The sequence below is a fragment of the Caretta caretta genome, chromosome 25, assembly GCF_965140235.1.
Source record: "Caretta caretta isolate rCarCar2 chromosome 25, rCarCar1.hap1, whole genome shotgun sequence".
Taxonomy (NCBI): Eukaryota; Metazoa; Chordata; order Testudines; family Cheloniidae; genus Caretta; species Caretta caretta.
Window position 1 is genome coordinate 3833851 of NC_134230.1, and position 19527 is coordinate 3853377.

The window sequence follows — 19527 nt, forward strand, 5'->3', positions numbered from 1 at the left end:
GCTACCACTACTCTTAGTTCCAAGCAGTCATTTTAAACCCAGAATAGAGAAAGGGATGTCTGTACCATTTAAGACTTCAATTTGAACACTGACAAGAGCAGTAATGAAGTTTTTCTTTATTGAACAAAATTAGATCCGATTTTGCAGTCGTCATTCTGTGTTCCTGCTATCACTGGTGGCAAATGACAAAGTAAAAAGGTCAAGGTCTTTCTGCCCCTTATAAAATGAACATTAAAAAAAACAAACAAACAAACAATCTATTCCCCAAAATGGGAAGGTTTCTCATACGCTGTTCATTATCTCCAATGATTTGCAACCTTGAGGTTTCAGTGAGTCCCAAGAAAACGTTAGCCCTCCTGCTGCTGAATGAAAGGGTTTGGAATAGCTTCCATTCCATCTTGTGGACAAATAAGAACCACAGATGTTCCTCTGCAAACCACCAGTCCCAGCTGACGGGTATCCTCTGTTAATTTGTATTGGTCATCTGGATCTGAAAGTAAACCACCCAGGAGGGCTTAGGGTTACAATGACAGCATAAAGAAAAGAAACAGAATTCAACCAGCTTCAAAGACGTACACAGCTCCCTCCACCCCCATCCCCAGGTTTTTCTGAATTATTTTATAGAGATTAAATTTCCTCTATCATTCTTCATAGAATCATAGGACTAGAAGGGACCTGGAGAGGTCATCTACTTCAGTCCCCTGCACTAATGGTAGGGCTAAGTATTAGTCTTATAACTTTTGATTCCTATTAGTACCTCTTAACACTCACTTTGTTAGTCTTCTTTTCTTTCTATATTAAACTCATTTGCACATTAACTATTCTCCTCAAATCTGTACCATATTAGCAAGAGTGTGTCTAAGTTCTAAGGCCCAGCATGTTGGTTCTTAACCTGTGAATGACTGGTACTCAGGAATTTCAGGTGATTGAGGGCTGGGCTGTATCTAATTATCCTCAGGATCTCCGAGCCTGTGGGAATCCAAGTATCCACAGAAAATAAAAAAATGTATAAGTAGGGGCATAGCGAGCAGATCGAGGGACGTGATCGTTCCCCTCTATTCGACATTGGTGAGGCCTCATCTGGAGTACTGTGTCCAGTTTTGGGCCCCACACTTCAAGAAGGATGTGGATAAATTGGAGAGAGTCCAGAGAAGGGCAACAAAAATGATTAGGGGTCTGGAACACATGAGTTATGAGGAGAGGCTGAGGGAGCTGGGATTGTTTAGCCTGCAGAAGAGAAGAATGAGGGGGGATTTGATAGCTGCTTTCAACTACCTGAAAGGGGGTTCCAAAGAGGATGGCTCTAGACTGTTCTCAATGGTAGCAGATGACAGAACGAGGAGTAATGGTCTCAAGCTGCAGTGGGGGAGGTTTAGATTGGATATTAGGAAAAACTTTTTCACTAAGAGGGTGGTGAAACACTGGAATGCGTTACCTAGGGAGGTGGTAGAATCTCCTTCCTTAGAGGTTTTTAAGGTCAGGCTTGACAAAGCCCTGGCTGGGATGATTTAACTGGGAATTGGTCCTGCTTCGAGCAGGGGGTTGGACTAGATGACCTTCTGGGGTCCCTTCCAACCCTGATATTCTATGATTCTATGTCTAGAGAGGTATGTTATAAAAAACTGGGTGATCCATAAGGAATATTTGTTATGGCACATGGGTTCTATAATGGAGGAAAGAATGACTACTGAAAAAGATTTTAACTCATTCAGAACTGGCAATTGCCATAGCTGTTAGTAACAGTGACAAGACTAGAGATTCGTTTTTACTCAGTCAGGTAAGCTGAGGACTACAAAAGACAGGTTTCAGAGTAACAGCCGTGTTAGTCTGTATTCGCAAAAAGGAGTACTTGTGGCAAATTAAAGACTAACCAATTTATTTGAGCATAAGCTTTCGTGAGCTACAGCTCACTTCATCAGATGCATACTGTACATCTTTTTATACACACAAAGCATGAAAAAATACCTCCCCCCACCCCACTCTCCTGCTGGTAATAGCTTATCTAAAGTGATTACTCTCCTTACAATGTGTATGATAATCAAGGTGGGCCATTTCCAGCACAAATCCAGGGTTTAACAAAAACGTCGGGGGGGGGGGTGTGGGAGGAAAAAACAAGGGGAAATAGGCTTGAATAGAGACTGGGAGTGGCTAAGTCATTATGCAAGGTAACCTAAGTTAATTGTATCCAATTTGCAAATGAATTCCAATTCAACAGTTTCTTGCTGGAGTCTGGATTTGAAGTTTTTTTGTTGTAATATCGCAACTTTCATGTCTGTAATCGCGTGACCAGAGAGATTAAAGTGTCCTCCGACTGGTTTATGAATGTTATAATTCTTGACATCTGATTTGTGTCCATTTATTCTTTTACATGGAGACTGTCCAGTTTGACCAATGTACATGGCAGAGGGGCATTGCTGGCACATGATGGCATATATCACATTGGTGGATGTGCAGGTGAACGAGCCTCTGATAGTGTGGCTGATGTTATTAGGCCCTGTGATGGTGTCCCCTGAATAGGTATGTGGGCACAGTTGGCAACGGGCTTTGTTGCAAGGATAGGTTCCTGGGTTAGTGGTTCTGTTGTGTGGTATGTGGCTGCTGGTGAGTATTTGCTTCCGGTTGGGGGGCTGTCTGTAGGCAAGGACTGGCCTGTCTCCCAAGATTTGTGAGAGTGTTGGGTCATCCTTCAGGATAGGTTGTAGATCCTTAATAATGCATTGGAGGGGTTTTAGTTGGGGGCTGAAGGTGACAGCTAGTGGCGTTCTGTTATTTTCTTTGTTAGGCCTGTCCTGTAGTAGGTGACTTGTGGGAACTCTTCTGGCTCTATCAATCTGTTTCTTCACTTCCGCAAGTGGGTACTGTAGTTGTAGGGATGCTTGATAGAGATCTTGTAGGTGTTTGTCTCTGTCTGAGGGGTTGGAGCAAATGCGGTTGTATCGCAGAGCTTGGCTGTAGACGATGGATCGTGTGGTGTGGTCAGGGTGAAATCTGGAGGCATGTAGGTAGGAATAGCGGTCAGTAGGTTTCTGGTATAGGGTGGTGTTTATGTGACCATCGTTATTAGCACTGTAGTGTCCAGGAAGTGGATCTCTTGTGTGGACTGGACCAGGCTGAGGTTGATGGTGGGATGGAAATTGTTGAAATCATGGTGGAATTCTTCAAGGGCTTCTTTTCCATGGGTCCAGATGATGAAGATGTCATCAATATAGCGCAAGTAGAGTAGGGGCATTAGGGGACGAGAGCTGAGGAAGCGTTGTTCTAAGTCAGCCATAAAAATGTTGGCATACTGTGGGGCCATGTGGGTACCCATAGCAGTGCCGCTGATCTGAAGGTATACATTATCCCCAAATGTGAAATAGTTATGGGTAAGGACAAAGTCAAAGTTTAGCCACCAGGTTAGCCGTGACATTATCGGGGATAGTGTTCCTCATGGCTTGTAGTCCATCTTTGTGTGGAATGTTGATGTAGAGGGTCTCTACATCCATAGTGGCCAGGATGGTGTTATCAGGAAGATCACCGATGGATTGTAGTTTCCTCAGGAAGTCAGTGGTGTCTCAAAGGTAGTTGGGAGTGCTGGTAGCGTAGGGCCTGAGGAGGGAGTCTACATAGCCAGACAATCCTGCTGTCAGGGTGCCAATGCCTGAGATGATGGGGTGCCCAGGATTTCCAGGTTTATGGATCTTGGGTAGTAGACAGAATATCCCAGGTCAGGGTTCCAGGGGTGTGTCTGTGCGGATTTGATCTTGTGCTTTTTCAGGGAGTTTCTTGAGCAAATGCTGTAGTTTCTTTTGGTAACTCTCAGTGGGATCAGAGGGTAATGGCTTGTAGAAAGTGGTGCTGGAGAGCTGCCGAGCAGCCTCTTGTTCATATTCCGACCTATTCATGATGACAACAGCACCTCCTTTGTCAGCCTTTTTGATTATGATGTCAGAGTTGTTTCTGAGGCTGTGGATGGCATTGTGTTCTGCATGGCTGAGGTTATGGGGCAAGTGATGCTGCTTTTCCACAATTTCAGCCCGTGCACCTCGGTGGACGCACTCTATGTAGAAGTCCAGTCTGCTGTTTCGACCTTCAGGAGGAGTCCACCTAGAATCCTTCTTTTTGTAGTGTTGGTAGGGAGGTCTCTGTGGATTAGTATGTTGTTCAGAGGTATGTTGGAAATATTCCTTGAGTCGGAGACGTCAAAAATAGGATTCTAGGCCACCACAGAACTGTATCATGTTCGTGGGGGTGGAGGGGCAGAAGGAGAGGCCCCAAGATAGGACAGCTGCTTCTGCTGGGCTGAGAGTATAGTTTGATAGGTTAACAATATTGCTGGGTGGGTTGAGGGAACCATTGCTGTGGCCCCTTGTGGCATGTAGTAGTTTAGAATGTTTAGTGTCCTTTTTCTTTTGTAGAGAAGCAAAGTGTGTGTTGTAAATGGCTTGTCTAGTTTTAGTAAAGTCCAGCCACGAGGAAGTTTGTGTAGAAGGTTGGTTTTTTATGAGAGTATCCATTTTTGAGAGCTCATTCTTAATCTTTCCCTGTTTGCTGTAGAGGATGTTGATCAGGTGATTCCGTAGTTTCTTTGAGAGCGTGTGGCACGATGGTCACATAAACACAACCCTATACCGGAAACCTACTGACCGCTATTCCTACCTACATGCTTCCAGCTTTCACCCTGACCACACCACACGATCCATCGTCTACAGCCAAGCTCTGCGATACAACCGCATTTGCTCCAACCCCTCAGACAGAGACAAACACCTACAAGATCTCTATCAAGCATCCCTACAACTACAATACCCACTTGCGGAAGTGAAGAAACAGATTGATAGAGCCAGAAGAGTTCCCACAAGTCACCTACTACAGGACAGGCCTAACAAAGAAAATAACAGAACGCCACTAGCTGTCACCTTCAGCCCCCAACTAAAACCCCTCCAATGCATTATTAAGGATCTACAACCTATCCTGAAGGATGACCCAACACTCTCACAAATCTTGGGAGACAGGCCAGTCCTTGCCTACAGACAGCCCCCCAACCGGAAGCAAATACTCACCAGCAGCCACATACCACACAACAGAACCACTAACCCAGGAACCTATCCTTGCAACAAAGCCCGTTGCCAACTGTGCCCACATATCTATTCAGGGGACACCATCACAGGGCCTAATAACATCAGCCACACTATCAGAGGCTCATTCTCCTGCACATCCACCAATGTGATATATGCCATCATGTGCCAGCAATGCCCTTCTGCCATGTACATTGGTCAAACTGGACAGTCTCTACGTAAAAGAACAAATGGACACAAATCAGATGTCAAGAATTATAACATTCATAAACCAGTCGGAGGACACTTTAATCTCTCTGGTCACGCGATTACAGACATGAAAGTTGCGATATTACAACAAAAAAAACTTCAAATCCAGTGAGAAACTGTTGAATTGGAATTCATTTGCAAATTGGATACAATTAACTTAGGCTTGAATAGAGACTGGGAGTGGCTAAGTCATTACGCAAGGTAACCTATTTCCTCTTGTTTTTTCCTACTCCCCCCCCCCGACGTTCTTGTTAAACCCTGGATTTGTGCTGGAAATGGCCCAACTTTGATTATCATACACATTGTAAGGAGAGTGATCACTTTAGATAAGCTATTACCAGCAGGAGAGTGGGGTGGAGGGAGGTAATTTTTCATGCTTTGTGTGTATATAAAGATCTTCTACACTTTCCACAGTATGCATCCGATGAAGTGAGCTGTAGCCCACGAAAGCTTATGCTCAAATAAATTGGTTAGTCTTTAATTTGCCGCAAGTACTCCTTTTCTTTTTGCGACTACAAAAGAAATTCCATTAGTAATTAGAAAAACAAGAATACATGGTAATCATCATGGGAAAGTATTTTTTCCCCTCCAATAACAGGTTTTTGATCTCATATCTTATTTAAAAAAAACAGGTTTTGGAAGTCAGGTTGGGGAGTGCAGTCTATCAGCATCCCACCAGAGAGCAAGGAGAGAGAAACAGAGGCCAGCTGTTTTCCTTACAGAAATGTGGTAATGTATCTATTCTTTCTGTATTCTGCATAGTGCTGTACTAATCTGATAATCTTTGATGAAATAATTCAAGTGGAGCCTATTATTTGATTATCGTGACTCGTTAGTAACTACAAATGTGTAACATACCTTAAAATGAAGTTATTGATAACTGAGGATTCAAAGCTGCACATATCCTGTGCTATGACAATGACCATGTGTGACAGAATGCACCTATGTCCACACCCTACACACTATTTTAATAATGTTTGTACCAAGTGTGTCCTGCAAGGGATTGCTTGAAAACTCGTAATTTACTTGTTGTCAGTGTTCCGATAAAGCGCGTGTGACAACATTGTATGTGAAGTTATAAGATTGTATGTTATAAGATTCCATTGTATGGTGTTATTAACATATGCTCCAAACTGAGGCTGGCTAACGGGTCTGTCTCAAACAAAGGAATGTGTGCTCTGTTTAATTTGCATTTAAGCAGTAAACAGAGTCATCATATAGGAAGGGTACACAAAGAAACCCCAAATAGGTGAGAAAAAGCAGAAGGGAACATTCTTTCCTACAGACTGTCTCCTGAATCTCAGCTGGAAATGTTTTCTAAGAGGGGGACTGACACTATAAAAATGAGGGACAAACACCCCAAGGCACATCATCTCTCTCTCTCTGCCCATGAATGCACTGCACCAAAAGGAACAAAGGAAGCAATCAATGAACTGGGGAAGGGGTTCTGTCCTAAGAAGTTGGTCTGTAAGACTGCTGAGTGAGAAAAACTTTGCTTTGAATTTAATATAGTTTAAGTTATGCATCAGTTGTGTTTTATTCTTTATTTTTCTTGTAACCATTTTGACTCCTATTCCTCATTACTTGTACTCAACTACAAAAAGATAAGTGTAAAACTTATCCCATTGTTTTATATAATCCAGTGTGTTTACACTGAAGTGTCTGTGCATATTATTCCTATTAAAGAAATACAAATTTTATATGAATTTGTATGGTCTTAGGAGAGGGCAGGGAAATACAAGACATACATGCATGGGGGGGGGGGGGGAGAGAATCTACAACTGGGAGTGCGGTGGGGTCACCCTGCAGTAGAGCCAAGCTATGGCTGGCTGCCTGTAGTGCATATGTGCGCGCATGCACACACACAAGTGACTTGCATAGTACAGACTATTTGTGAGCAGTCCAGACTAGAAGCACCCCAAGTTAGCGGGCAGGGATTGTATCCTGGGTACATCCAAACTTGTCAAATAAATATATCAAATGGAAAACAAGGAGAAATTGACAGTAATTAATATAGATCAGAAGTTAACTGTAAATAAAAAATTGATAATGGAAGCAAACGGACACAAGGAGAAATCTATGACCAGCAGAGTTAAGGACAATAAGGAGGAGTATTTTTTTAAAAATATTTTATGAACAAAAAGAATAGAATAATTACTTAATCACACTGTTAAATTCTAAATAAAATAGTAGAATCTCCATCCTTAGAGGTTTTTAAGGCCTGGCTTGTCAAAGCCCTGGCTGGGATTGGTCCTGCTTTGAGCAGGGGATTGGACTAAATGACCTCCTGAAGTCTCTTCCAACCCTAATATTCTATGAATACCAATTGAAATTTACTAAATATTTTTGGATGTTTTTCTACATTTTCAAATATATTGATTTCAATTACAACACAGAATACAAAATGTACAGTGCTCACTTTATATTATTTTTTTATTACAAATACTTGCACTCTAAAAATGACAAAAAAGATATTTTTCAATTCACCTCATACAAGTACTGAAGTGCAATCTTGAAAGTACAACTTAAATGTAGATTGTTATATAACTGCATTCAAAAATAAAAATGTAAAACTTTAGAGTCTACAAGTCTACTCAGTCCTACTTCTTGTTCAGCCAATTGTTAAACAAACAAGTTTGTTTACATTTATGGGAAATAATGCTGCCTGCTTCCTATTTACAATGTCACCAGAAAGTGAGAACGGGCATTTACATGGCACTTTTGTATCTGGCATTGCCAGATCAGCATACGAATGTTTAGCCTCTTCACGCTTCGTCCTCTGGAATGGTGGCCATGCTTCCATGCTGATGACACTCATTTAAAAAAAAAAAAAAAAAAGTTCATCAATTTGTGACTGAATTCCTTGGGGGACAATTGTAGGTCTCTGGCTCTGTTTTACCTGCATTCTGCCATATATTTCATGTTATGGCAGTCTCAGATGATGACCATGTTGTTCAAGAACACTTTCACTGCAGATTTGACAAAATGCAAAGAAGGTACCAATGTGAGATTTCTGAAGATAGCTACAGCACTTGACCCAAAGTTTAAGAATCTGAAGTGCTGTCCAAAATCTGAGAGGGATGAGGTGTGGAGAATGCTTTCAGAAGTATTAAAAGAGCAACACTCCTATGTCGAAACTACAGAACTCAAACCACCAAAAAGGAAAGTTAACCTTCTGCTGGTAGCATCTGACACAGATAATGAAAATGCATCCATCCACACTACTTTGGATTGTTATTGAGCAGAACTTATCAGCATGGACGCACGCCCTCTGGAATGATGGTTGAAGTATGAAGGAACATATGAATCTTTAGCACATCTAGCACGTAAATATCTTGTGACCCTGACTACAACAGTGCCAAGTGAATGCCTGTTCTCACTTTCAGGTGACATTGTGAACAAGAAAGAGGCAGCATTATCTCCTGCAAATGTAAACAAACTTGTTTGTTTCAGAGTAACAGCCGTGTTAGTCTGTATTCGCAAAAAGAAAAGGAGTACTTGTGGCACCTTAGAGACTAACCAATTTATTTGAGCATAAGCTTTCGTGAGCTACAGCTCACTTCATCAGATGCATACCGTGGAAACTGCAGCAGACTTTATATATACACAGAGAATATGAAACAATACCTCCTCCCACCCCACTGTCCTGCTGGTAATAGCTTATCTAAAGTGATCATCAGGTGGGCCATTTCCAGCACAAATCCAGGTTTTCTCACCCTCCACTGCCCCACACAAATTCACTCTCCTGCTGGTGCTAGCCCATCCAAAGTGACAACTCTTTACATAATCAAGTCGGGCTATTTCCTGCACAAATCCAGGTTCTCTCACATCCCCCCCACCCCCATACACACACAAACTCACTCTCCTGCTGGTAATAGCTCATCTAAACTGACCACTCTCCAAGTTTAAATCCAAGTTAAACCAGAACATCTGGGGGGGGGGGGGGGGTAGGAAAAAACAAGAGGAAACAGGCTACCTTGCATAATGACTTAGCCACTCCCAGTCTCTATTTAAGCCTAAATTAATAGTATCCAATTTGCAAATGAATTCCAATTCAGCAGTTTCTTGCTGGAGTCTGGATTTGAAGTTTTTTTGTTTTAAGATAGCGACCTTCATGTCTGTGATTGCGTGACCAGAGAGATTGAAGTGTTCTCCGACTGGTTTATGAATGTTATAATTCTTGACATCTGATTTGTGTCCATTCATTCTTTTACGTAGAGACTGTCCAGTTTGACCAATGTACATGGCAGAGGAGCATTGCTGGCACATGATGGCATATATCACATTGGTGGATGTGCAGGTGAACGAGCCTCTGATAGTGTGGCTGATGTTATTAGGCCCTGTGATGGTGTCCCCTGAATAGATATGTGGGCACAATTGGCAACGGGCTTTGTTGCAAGGATAAGTTCCTGGGTTAGTGGTTTTGTTGTGTGGTATGTGGTTGTTGGTGAGTATTTGCTTCCGGTTGGGGGGCTGTCTGTAGGCAAGGACTGGCCTGTCTCCCAAGACTTGTGAGAGTGTAGGGTCATCCTTTAGGATAGGTTGTAGATAGGATAGGTTGTCTCTTGGGAGACAGGCCAGTCCTTGCCTACAGACAGCCCCCCAACCGGAAGCAAATACTCACCAACAACCACATACCACACAACAGAACCACTAACCCAGGAACTTATCCTTGCAACAAAGCCCGACAGGAAATAGCCCGACTTGATTATGTAAAGAGTTGTCACTTTGGATGGACATATGACCAGGGAAGAATATAAAAATATTGCTCGGGCATGTAGGAATGTTATCAGGAGGGCCAAATCGCACCTGGAGCTGCAGCTAGCCAGAGATGTCAAGAGTAACAAGAAGGGTTTCTTCAGGTATGTTGGCAACAAGAAGAAAGCCAAGGAATGTGTGGGCCCCTTACTGAATGAGGGAGGCAAACTAGTGACAGAGGATGTGGAAAAAGCTAATGTACTCAATGCTTTTTTTGCCTCTGTTTTCACTAACAAGGTCAGCTCCCAGACTGCTACGCTGGGCATCACAAAATGGGGAAGAGATGGCCAGCCCTCTGTGGAGATAGAGGTGGTTAGGGACTATTTAGAAAAGCTGGACGTGCACAAGTCCATGGGGCCGGACGAGTTGCATCCGAGAGTGCTGAAGGAACTGGCGGCTGTGATTGCAGAGCCATTGGCCATTATCTTTGAAAACTCGTGGCGAACCGGGGAAGTCCCGGATGACTGGAAAAAGGCTAATGTAGTGCCAATCTTTAAAAAAAGGGAAGAAGGAGGATCCTGGGAACTACAGGCCAGTCAGCCTCACTTCAGTCCCTGGAAAAATCATGGAGCAGGTCCTTAAAGAATCAATCCTGAAGCACTTGCATGAGAGGAAAGTGATCAGGAACAGCCAGCATGGATTCACCAAGGGAAGGTCATGCCTGACTAATCTAATCGCCTTCTATGATGAGATTACTGGTTCTGTGGATGAAGGGAAAGCAGTGGATGTATTGTTTCTTGACTTTAGCAAAGCTTTTGACACGGTCTCCCACAGTATTCTTGTCAGCAAGTTAAGGAAGTATGGGCTGGATGAATGCACTACAAGGTGGGTAGAAAGCTGGCTAGATTGTCGGGCTCAACGGGTAGTTATCAATGGCTCCATGTCTAGTTGGCAGCCGGTATCAAGTGGAGTGCCCCAAGGGTCGGTCCTGGGGCCGGTTTTGTTCAATATCTTCATAAATGATCTGGAGGATGGTGTGGATTGCGCACTCAGCAAATTTGCGGATGATACTAAACTGGGAGGAGTGGTAGATACGCTGGAGGGGAGGGATAGGATACAGAAGGACCTAGACAAAGTGGAGGATTGGGCCAAAAGAAATCTGATGAGGTTCAATAAGGATAAGTGCAGAGTCCTGCACTTAGGACGGAAGAACCCAATGCACAGCTACAGACTAGGGACCGAATGGCTAGGCAGTAGTTCTGCGGAAAAGGACCTAGGGGTGACAGTGGACGAGAAGCTGGATATGAGTCAGCAGTGTGCCCTTGTTGCCAAGAAGGCCAATGGCATTTTGGGATGTATAAGTAGGGGCATAGCGAGCAGATCGAGGGACGTGATCGTTCCCCTCTATTCGACATTGGTGAGGCCTCATCTGGAGTACTGTGTCCAGTTTTGGGCCCCACACTTCAAGAAGGATGTGGATAAATTGGAGAGAGTCCAGCGAAGGGCAACAAAAATGATTAGGGGTCTGGAACACATGAGTTATGAGGAGAGGCTGAGGGAGCTGGGATTGTTTAGCCTGCAGAAGAGAAGAATGAGGGGGGATTTGATAGCTGCTTTCAACTACCTGAAAGGGGGTTCCAAAGAGGATGGCTCTAGACTGTTCTCAATGGTATCAGATGACAGAACGAGGAGTAATGGTCTCAAGCTGCAGTGGGGGAGGTTTAGATTGGATATTAGGAAAAACTTTTTCACTAAGAGGGTGGTGAAACACTGGAATGCGTTACCTAGGGAGGTGGTAGAATCTCCTTCCTTAGAGGTTTTTAAGGTCAGACTTGACAAAGCCCTGGCTGGGATGATTTAACTGGGAATTGGTCCTGCTTCGAGCAGGGGGTTGGACTAGATGACCTTCTGGGGTCCCTTCCAACCCTTATATTCTATGATTCTATGATGGGCTAGCACCAGCAGGAAAGTGAATTTGTGTGGGGGGGTGGAGGGTGAGAAAACCTGGATTTGTGCTGGAAATGGCCCACCTGATGATCACTTTAGATAAGCTATTACCAGCAGGACAGTGGGGTGGGAGGAGGTATTGTTTCATATTCTCTGTGTATATATAAAGTCTGCTGCAGTTTCCACGGTATGCATCTGATGAAGTGAGCTGTAGCTCACGAAAGCTCATGCTCAAATAAATTGGTTAGTCTCTAAACTTGTTTGTCTTAGCGAGCGGCTGAACAAGAAGTAGGACTGGATTGTAGGCGCTAAAGTTTTACATTCTTTTGTTTTTGAGTGCAGTTATTTTTTTGTATACAATTCTACATTTGTAAATTCAACTTTCATGATAAAGAGATTGCACTACAGTACTTGTATTAGGTGAATTGATAAATTTTTTTTTACAGTACAAATATTTGTAATAAAAAATAAATATAAAGTGAGCAATGTACACTTTGTATTCTGTGTTGTTATTGAAATCAATATATTTGAAAATGTAGAAAACATCCAAAAACATTTAAATAAATGGTAATTATTGTTTAACAGTGAGATTAATCAGAATTAATTTTTTTAATCGCTTGACAGACCTAATTTTTATTAATGACTTGGAAGAAAAACAAACCCACCAATAAAGTTTGCACATAACACAAAAGTTGGAGGAGGGGTTAATAAAGAAGGTCACTGATTTAGAGAGATCTGGATCAAAATGGGTGCAAGCAGACACTATGCGTTCTCGATGCATACATTTAGTCATCGTAGAAGGCCATACATACAAGATGGGGGACTCTACCCTGGGAAGCAGTGACTCTGAAAAAGGTTTGGGGGTCATAGTGGATAATCAGCTGAACATGTGCTCTCAGTTGCATGCTGTGGCCAAAACAGCTAATGCTATCCTGGGACGCATGAACAGGGGAATGTTGAATAGGAGCAGAGAGGTTATTTTACCTCTATATTTGGCACTGGTATGATCATTGCTGGAATACTGTGTCCAGATCTGGTGCCCACAATTCAAGAAGGGTGTTGATAAACTGGAGAGGGTTCAGGGAAGAGCCATGAGAGTTATTAAAGGTATAAAAAAACCCATGCCTAATAGCGATAGACTCAAGGAGCTCCTTCTGTATAGCTTAACAAAGACAGTTAAAGGATGACTTGATTACAGTCTACAAGTATCTACTTTGTGAACAAATATTTAATAAGGGACTCTTCAATCAAGTAGAGTAAGGTATAACATATCTGATGACTGGAAGTTGAAGCTAGACATATTCAGACAAAAAAATACATGCTTTATTTCCAAATGATGAGAGTAATTAACCCTGTGTTGTGGTGGATTCTCCCTCACTATTTTTAAATCAAGACTGGATGTTTTTCTAAAAGATCTGTTCTAGGAATTATTTTGGGGAAGTTCTATGATACTATGTTATACAGGAGCTCAAACTAGATGATCACAATGATCACTTCTGGCCTTGCAATCTATGAACTTTACTTTGAAGGACATACCATTCAGATCCCTCAAATGGCAGAAATTAAAAGCTCTTATCAAATGAGACACCTAAGAACTGGTGTCCAGATGACAAAAGAACTTCCCAATCCCTAAATCCAAACAGATTCTAGGACCACTATAGAATAGTCCAAAAACTACAGGAAGACAGACTTTTCCATATATAAATTCCACATTCACCCAAAAATTACATTTGCACATCCGGAGGAGGGAGAAAAATTGTTCTCTTTAACCTCTGAGGATACAACAAGAAACAATGGGCTTAAATTGCAGCAAAGACGGTTTAAGTTGGACATTAGGAAAAGCTTCCTGTCAGGGTAGTTAAGCACTGAAATAAATTGCCTAGGGAGGTGGTGGAATCTCTATCGTTGGAGATTTTTAAAAGCAGGTTAGACAAACACCTGTCTAATGGTCTAGATAATACTTAGTCCTGCCTTGTGTACAGGGCTAGATGACCTCTTCAAGTCCCTTTCAGTCCTACAATTCTATGACTGGACTTCATCGGACATTGGTAGGGGAACATTCTCTTGTCTGGATATTGCAACATCAAATGCTATACTTTTTTGTAGTCACCACACTTAGCAATTATTTTTAGCATTCCACAGATTTTGTTTTTAAGTCTACTTCTGAAAAATAAAATTTTATTCTAAAACTGTGGCCAACTGGACAGATGATACTTTGTGACACAATAAACATGCATTCTTTTGACCCTGTATACCCCCCTGGAAGTTAGGTCATGAGCATCATGCTGTATCATAGGATATGCTAAAAAACAAGGTAAAGATCATAACACAGCAAGAGTTTTGTTTTTAAACAAAAAAGGGGAAGCAGGGTCAGCTGTAGCAGATCACCTGTTTGTGCTGATGGTAATTTTACAAGAGTGCCCCTGGGTTCATAAGACAGCTAAGACCGGAATTTTCAAAGAAGACTAATGAAATCTCAGTAGGTGCTGGATGTTTAACTCCATTAGCTTCTTTGAAAATCCCAGTCTGAAGCGTTAAAGGCATTTTGTGGGAGGAAGTGATGTCATGCAATTAGCTGCTGTGAATCAGTGTCATAGGTAGTAAGATGATCTGCCCCTTAGCAGTGATTCCTGGTTAAGACTACGTTTTAGTTATGGGTATTTTTAGTAAAAGTCATGGACAGGTCACGGGCAGTAAAGAAAAATTCACAGGCCCATAACCTGTCTGTGACTTTTACTAAAAACACCCGCTCTGACTAAAACTTGGGTGGGGAGCTGCGGGTGCTCTGGGGGAGGGGACAGTCCAGGAGCACCATGGATGCTGGGGGAGGTGGCCCAGGAATCCCGCTGGTGCTGGGGGAGGAAAGGGGGGGCCGTGGAGCGTGTCCCACGATCCCTGTTAGTGCTGGGGAGGGGAGGAAGGGGGACTGCAGCGTGTGACCTGGGACCCCGCTACAGCTGGAGGAAGAGGGAGTTGACAGGACTTCCTTCCGGCTCCGTCTCTGCAGCTCCTAGGTGGCAGAGTCACGAGCCAGGGCAGGGGCTCCACTGCTCCCACCACAAGTGCCGGCTGCTGCAGCTCCCATTGGCCAGAGACCCTCCGCCTCCTAGAAGCTGCAATGGGGCCCCCTCACCCCAAGGTAAGCGCCCCTCCCCGTGCACTCCCCTACTCCTAGCCCCTCCCACACACCCGAACTGCTGCTACTGGGCTCAACCGCTGCAGAAGTCACAGAATCCATGACAGACTTGCAGCCTTATTCCTGGTTATTCAGTTGAGACTAGGGTGTTTTATCTGTAAGTGAATCCTTGACATTACAAAATCAGCTTCCATAGTTACTCTAAGCTTTTAGATAGCATGTTACATACCTCTCATATATTCAATAGTGCCATCAAGCACAAGGTTTAGAAGAGGGTCAAATCCTTTCAAGACTCCGCTAGCTGAAGACCACACACACACACACAAAAAAAAAAAAGTCAGAAACTAAAATACACATTGCTACAGTCTTGTAAAATAGCAAAAGGAAGAAAAATCCCAAAGCCAAGATGTAAGAAAATAAATTCCTAAATTCCACCCCACTCCCAAACTTCAAAGGGGAAACAAATGGGAGCAGCTACCAAAAAGTGCTTGGTCTGGGAGAGAAAGGGAACGGAGGATGCCCTTCTCATCATGTTAAGATGTCATTAGTAAACACACTGAAGCATGACAAGTTGCTTCTAGAACTTTCAGGTTATTCAGACAATTAAGAAACGAAAAAGCCATTTCAAGTAGTGAAACTTTTACGTTCTAGTTTTGTGGTCAGTAGCTTAGCACAGCCTTTCATTCACAAAATGAACTGTCCATGTGTTAACTGGAGCAAAAAAGTAGTTGTTTAATAGGATAGTAATTGTTTAATTGACATCATCATAAATCAGAGTAGATTGTGTCTGTGCTGGTAAATGTTCATATTTTGATTAACAAAAAAAAAAAAAAAATACTCCACATACTAAGTCCCCCTAAACAGCCCAACGCATCCCATCTCCTGTATATCTTTTCTAGAATGTAAGCTCTTGTGGCACAGGCATTGTCTTCATGTATATATATTGTAAAGAGCCAAGTACCTGGTTCATGCTAAAGTAGATAGAGTGATGATTTGCAAGGCTGGGCAATGAATACATTATGCAGGATCACAAGCTGACTTTCCCACCTTGTAAAAGTCAGTTTTACCATTTATATTACCATAATATCCAAGATCCCCAGTCACGGTAAGACTCCATTGTGCTGGGCACTGTACAAACAAAGAACTAAGAAAATAATCTATGCCCCAAAGAGTTTATAATATAAAGCAGCAGACAAAACTGAGATAGATGGAAGTATAAGGAAATGACGAACCAGCCAGCATGCTAGACAGCGGTATCACTGCACTAATGGGCTAACTGTTATCAAGTTCTTTATAGGCATCATAGCAAAGGAGAGTTTTAAAGAGATTTGAAGCAGGATAATGAGACAGTTTTATGTGGGTTTTTGGTGAACAACTCCCACAAGTGAGGGGCAGCATGGAAGAAAGCATGAAAATGCTCATTTGAAAATTTAACAAGTGGGTGATGGAGGCTGGCATCTTTGGGTAATGAGAGAGGTGAATCAATATTTCAATACTGAATGAGAGATGATAGGTAGACCATGGATAGGTTGTCAAGGGCCTTGAAAGTGAAGACAAGATGTTTGATGTGTTAGAGAAAGGGAGTCATAGTTGAGGGATGCAAAGAGAGGGGTGACGTGGTGAAAGCAATGGGCTGGGAGAATGATCTTTGCGGCAGCATTCTGAATTGATACAGGGCAAGACAGAATGTGTCAAGGTCAGAGAAAAAAGGATGCGGTAGTAATTGAGACATGAGATGATGAGAGCCTGGACAAGAGTTTTAGCTGCTTGGATGCATACAGCTGGTAAGGCCATAACTTAGGAGATGTTATGCAGAAAGAATTTCCAATATTTAGATGCATCACCTAGATATAAAGTGCCTAAACAGAGGTTTCAGTAAAAAAGGATAGGCCTGTGACATGGGCATGAGTGACAGGCAGAACAGTGATGTTGCTTGCAGTGACAGAGAAAGAAGGTGGGGGGAGAAGGCTTGAGGAGAAGATTAAGAGCTCTGTTAACCACGTTGAAAGGATGGATGGCTAGACATCCATGGGGAGATGACAGAGAGACAGGCAGAGATTTTAGTTTGAACAGAAGAACAAAAGTTGGGAGGAGAGAGTTAGATCTGGGAGACGAGCACAGAGACAGTAGCTGAATTTGTGTCTGAGAATGAGTCTACTCAGAGATAAGGTGTGTTGAAAGATGAAGGGACCAAGGAGAGAGCCCTATGGAAGTTCCTCTTCCCCCAACTGGAGGGGGGGGGGGGAATGAGGAGGATCATCTAATGGACATGCTTAAGGAGCAATTAGAGAGGCAGGAGGAGAACCAGTCACAGAAGCCAGGGTAGGACAAGATTTCAAAAAAACAACATGGCCAAAGATGAATAACAAGTTAAGGAGGAAGACGATGGAGTACTGGTTCAGAGTTTTGGCTAGGAAAAGGTCATTAGAGATTTTGGTGAGAGCAGTTTCAGTTGAGTGCAAGGGGTGGAAGCCAGACTGGAGAGTCTTGGACTGAATTGGAGGAGCAGCTTCAGACAGCAATTGTAGACAGGCATTCAACAAGCTTAGAGATAAGAGGGAGAAGGGAAACAAAGAAAGTGGGGACAAGGATGAGATTTTTAAGACAGCAGAAACAGATTTGTTTTGTGAGATGAAAGAACAGAGGAGAGTGAGAGGTTAAGGAGAAGAATAAGGGAGGGGGGAGATAAGAGTGAGCACCAGGGAGCTCTAAAGATGCAGTGGTGTTACTGGAGCATGTGGAGGGATTACAGGAGGCAAAAAGCAGTTAGAATTAGGGATGTAGGATTCATTATACCACAAATGTGTGATGATCTGCAAATCAGCATAGTTCAGATTGAAACTTACCTTCCCTACCACCTTGGAATTTTACTCGAATTGTTTTGTCAATGTATTTTGAGAGATCCAAGATGCTCTCTTTCTTCTTCTTCTCTTTATCCTACGGTGGGGAAAAAGGAAGCAGAGCTAACATAACTAAAAAGTAAACCAGAACCATCTCTTGGTTACATGTTTGGCCAGTGCTTGGCACAAAGGGGTCCTGCAATACAAATAATTAATAATACATTACTAATAGTTAGAAGAAGAATCGTGAAAGTGTTCCCTGCTTAATTGCAAGGGAGCTCATCAGCATAAACTACTGGTGCCTTCAAATTACAGATTAGCCCATGGAAACTTAAAGTCCCCATAAACATACCTTTGTTTGGATCTAGACAGACTCTTGCATGAATTTTAGGCCATGCAAAATGCAACCTGCTTCATCAGGCAGGCCCTTCAAACTCTGGAGTATAATGTACATACCAAACCATCCACCCATCCCACCACATAACACACTTGCCAAACTGAGGGAGTATTCAAGTAATAGCTTAATCTCTAAATGGAGCCATAAAACTCTGACACCTCAACACGCTAGGTTCAGGAATGACAGCAGCGATTTGCAGCGATAGATTATAAGAGTCTACACAGCTAGTCCAAACCTTTGGGTAAGGGGACTTTCAGCGTACTAGATTCTTCTTCATCAGTGGTAACTTGAAAGTTACACTCTGGTTTGCGGCTTTACGGCGCCCCTCTGCGTTTGGCATTTACCTCAGCTTGTGCCAGACCCGACACTTGCGGTGCTGCCCCCGCAACGCGGCTCGGCCTTCGCCCCGCACGCGCCGCAGCCGGGTGCTAGCCAGGGCAGGGTCTGGCCGCGGGACCCCAGGCGGACTCACCTCCGTTCGCACCCGGCGCGGCCCGAGCCCCCCGCACGGCTTCCCTCGCCTCTGGCCCGCCGCACGCACGGAGGGGCGGAGCTCTCCGACCGGCCCCTCTCAGGCCGCGGGGGCAGAGTTCCAACAGCCTCCTCCCACTCGCCCAGGCGAGGGAGCTCGGCGGGCTGCTCCGCGAGCCTCCCCTGGCAGAGCCAGACCTAAGCCCGCCCCACCCCGGCGCTCGGGGGAGTCACGGGCAGGGCAGCCCCGGCTCTCCTGCTACTCACCGCCATTTTGCGCCCACCAAGCAGTTCAGCCCTCTGCTCTTTCACCCCGCCACTTCCGGAGCCTAGGTCACAGCCCCGTCCTCTCGTTGGCCGCTTCGCCCGCTTTGGCCCCTCCCAGAGGCGGGACTTCCGGGCTGAGGGCCGGGTTGCTGGGTAACAGGCCGGAGCGGTGTCAGTCCCAGCTCTGCTCACGAACGAGCGGGGCTACGGCGGCGCTGGGGATGGCGGCGGCGACAAGCCGGGTCCAGCCTGGGTTGCTCCTGCTCCTTGTCGCTCAGGTGAGTCCCTGGCTCCGCCTCCCGACACGGGACAGAGGCGGAGCGCGCTAGGCCCCGCTCCCCCTTCCTGGGCCCCGAGGCAGCCCGCGGCTCCTTCCCACCGCCCCGAGGCAGCGCGCAGGGCTGGGTCCCTCTGTGGCCGCCGTGCGGCGCGGCGCGCCCCGCCCCGCCCCGGTGCTGTCGGTGCGGG

At 44.1% G+C, this 19527-nt stretch overlaps 2 protein-coding genes across 11 annotated transcripts in view; one reads left to right on the plus strand and one right to left on the minus strand.

The window, feature by feature from the left end:
- Positions 1 to 100: 100 nt before the first annotated feature.
- On the minus strand, positions 101 to 19203 carry LSM7 (LSM7 homolog, U6 small nuclear RNA and mRNA degradation associated). Of its 2 annotated transcripts, XM_048831329.2 has the most exons (4): positions 19060 to 19203; positions 17931 to 18021; positions 15314 to 15385; positions 101 to 490 (listed from the first exon to the last, which is right to left on the minus strand). In XM_048831329.2, exons 1-4 carry the CDS (start codon positions 19063 to 19065, stop codon positions 348 to 350), a joined length of 312 nt encoding a protein of 103 aa, XP_048687286.1. In that variant the 5' UTR covers positions 19066 to 19203; the 3' UTR covers positions 101 to 347. The 2 variants fall into 2 exon arrangements, with proteins under 2 accessions (XP_048687286.1, XP_048687287.1); XM_048831330.2 differs by lacking the exon at positions 15314 to 15385 and having other exon boundaries at positions 19060 to 19194.
- Positions 19198 to 19527, plus strand: part of SPPL2B (signal peptide peptidase like 2B) — a 105519-nt gene continuing 105189 nt past the window's right edge. For 8 of the 9 annotated variants that reach the window (XR_007353977.2, XR_007353979.2, XR_007353978.2 and 5 more), the window contains exon 1: positions 19215 to 19337. Coding sequence is in view for 2 of the 9 variants with exons in the window: in XM_048831326.2 (XP_048687283.1) it covers positions 19281 to 19337 (57 nt within the window). In the remaining 7 variants the exon portion in view is untranslated. Of the gene's footprint in view, positions 19338 to 19527 lie in introns of all 9 variants that reach the window. The other variant, XR_007353984.2, reaches the window with a different exon arrangement.